Source organism: Wasmannia auropunctata, unplaced genomic scaffold, assembly GCF_000956235.1.
Source record: "Wasmannia auropunctata unplaced genomic scaffold, wasmannia.A_1.0 LD319142.1, whole genome shotgun sequence".
NCBI lineage: Eukaryota > Metazoa > Arthropoda > Insecta > Hymenoptera > Formicidae > Wasmannia > Wasmannia auropunctata.
Window position 1 is genome coordinate 1 of NW_012043748.1, and position 910 is coordinate 910.

General features: G+C 49.0%; 1 protein-coding gene across 1 annotated transcript; it reads left to right on the forward strand.

The window, feature by feature from the left end:
• Positions 1 to 71: 71 nt before the first annotated feature.
• LOC105460602 (homeobox protein abdominal-A homolog) lies at positions 72 to 910 on the forward strand (the record flags this gene model as incomplete). Its single annotated transcript, XM_011707089.1, has 2 exons — positions 72 to 406; positions 504 to 910. Coding segments are annotated over 2 exons (386 nt in total), but the record flags the coding sequence as incomplete, so codon positions are not given.

Here is a 910-nt window from a genome sequence, read left to right on the forward strand (position 1 = left end):
AATCGGGTAGATATAGCATGAGAAAAGAATAGAAAGAGAACCCACCGCAACTCTTGTTTCGTTGTTTGCAGGGGCGAACGGAATGCGCAGACGCGGCCGACAAACTTACACGCGCTACCAAACTCTGGAGCTCGAGAAGGAATTCCACACGAACCACTATCTCACCAGGCGGAGGCGGATCGAGATGGCACACGCGCTCTGCCTGACGGAACGGCAAATCAAGATCTGGTTCCAGAATCGGCGAATGAAGCTGAAAAAGGAGTTGAGGGCAGTCAAAGAGATCAACGAGCAAGCCAGACGCGAGCGCGAGGAGCAAGATATGATGAAGAAACAGCAGGCGGAGAAACAGGCCAAGTTACAGCAGGAGCAGCAGAGCGCCGCCCTTCAGCATCAGCAGCAGCATCACGTAAGCGGCCTGGAAAAAACGCAAAGCGATCTTCTGAAGGCAGTCAGTAAGGTACCCACATAGGATACCTTACTGAGCCGACTCTCTTTCTTTTAAGGAAGACACAAGAGACTGGAGCGGCCTGGACGAAGACTCCGAAGCGAAGTAGTTGGTAAGGTCGATCACGTAGAAGATCCTGAGTTCTCTTCCTCTCATCTTCGCACGCGAGAAACAGGTACGAAACATCTGATGCAAAGATTTTTGCGATCTTCCTCGAGTCGGTGAGCCGGTAGAGCTCGCAAGTAAAGAACCTTGCGGATCCATGCGGTCATCGGTCTTTCTTCTTTTTTTTTATCAAGAGGGGAAGATAGCGAGGATTTAGGAAGCCTGGAAGATACACAGAGCGCGATCTTCTCTGAGCGACCGAGAAAAAAAGATACGACGAATGCCTTGCTGAGTCGGTTCTCTCTTTTGTTTTTTTAAGCAAGAAAGAAAAAAAAATAAGTAGATGTTACGATAGTAAAA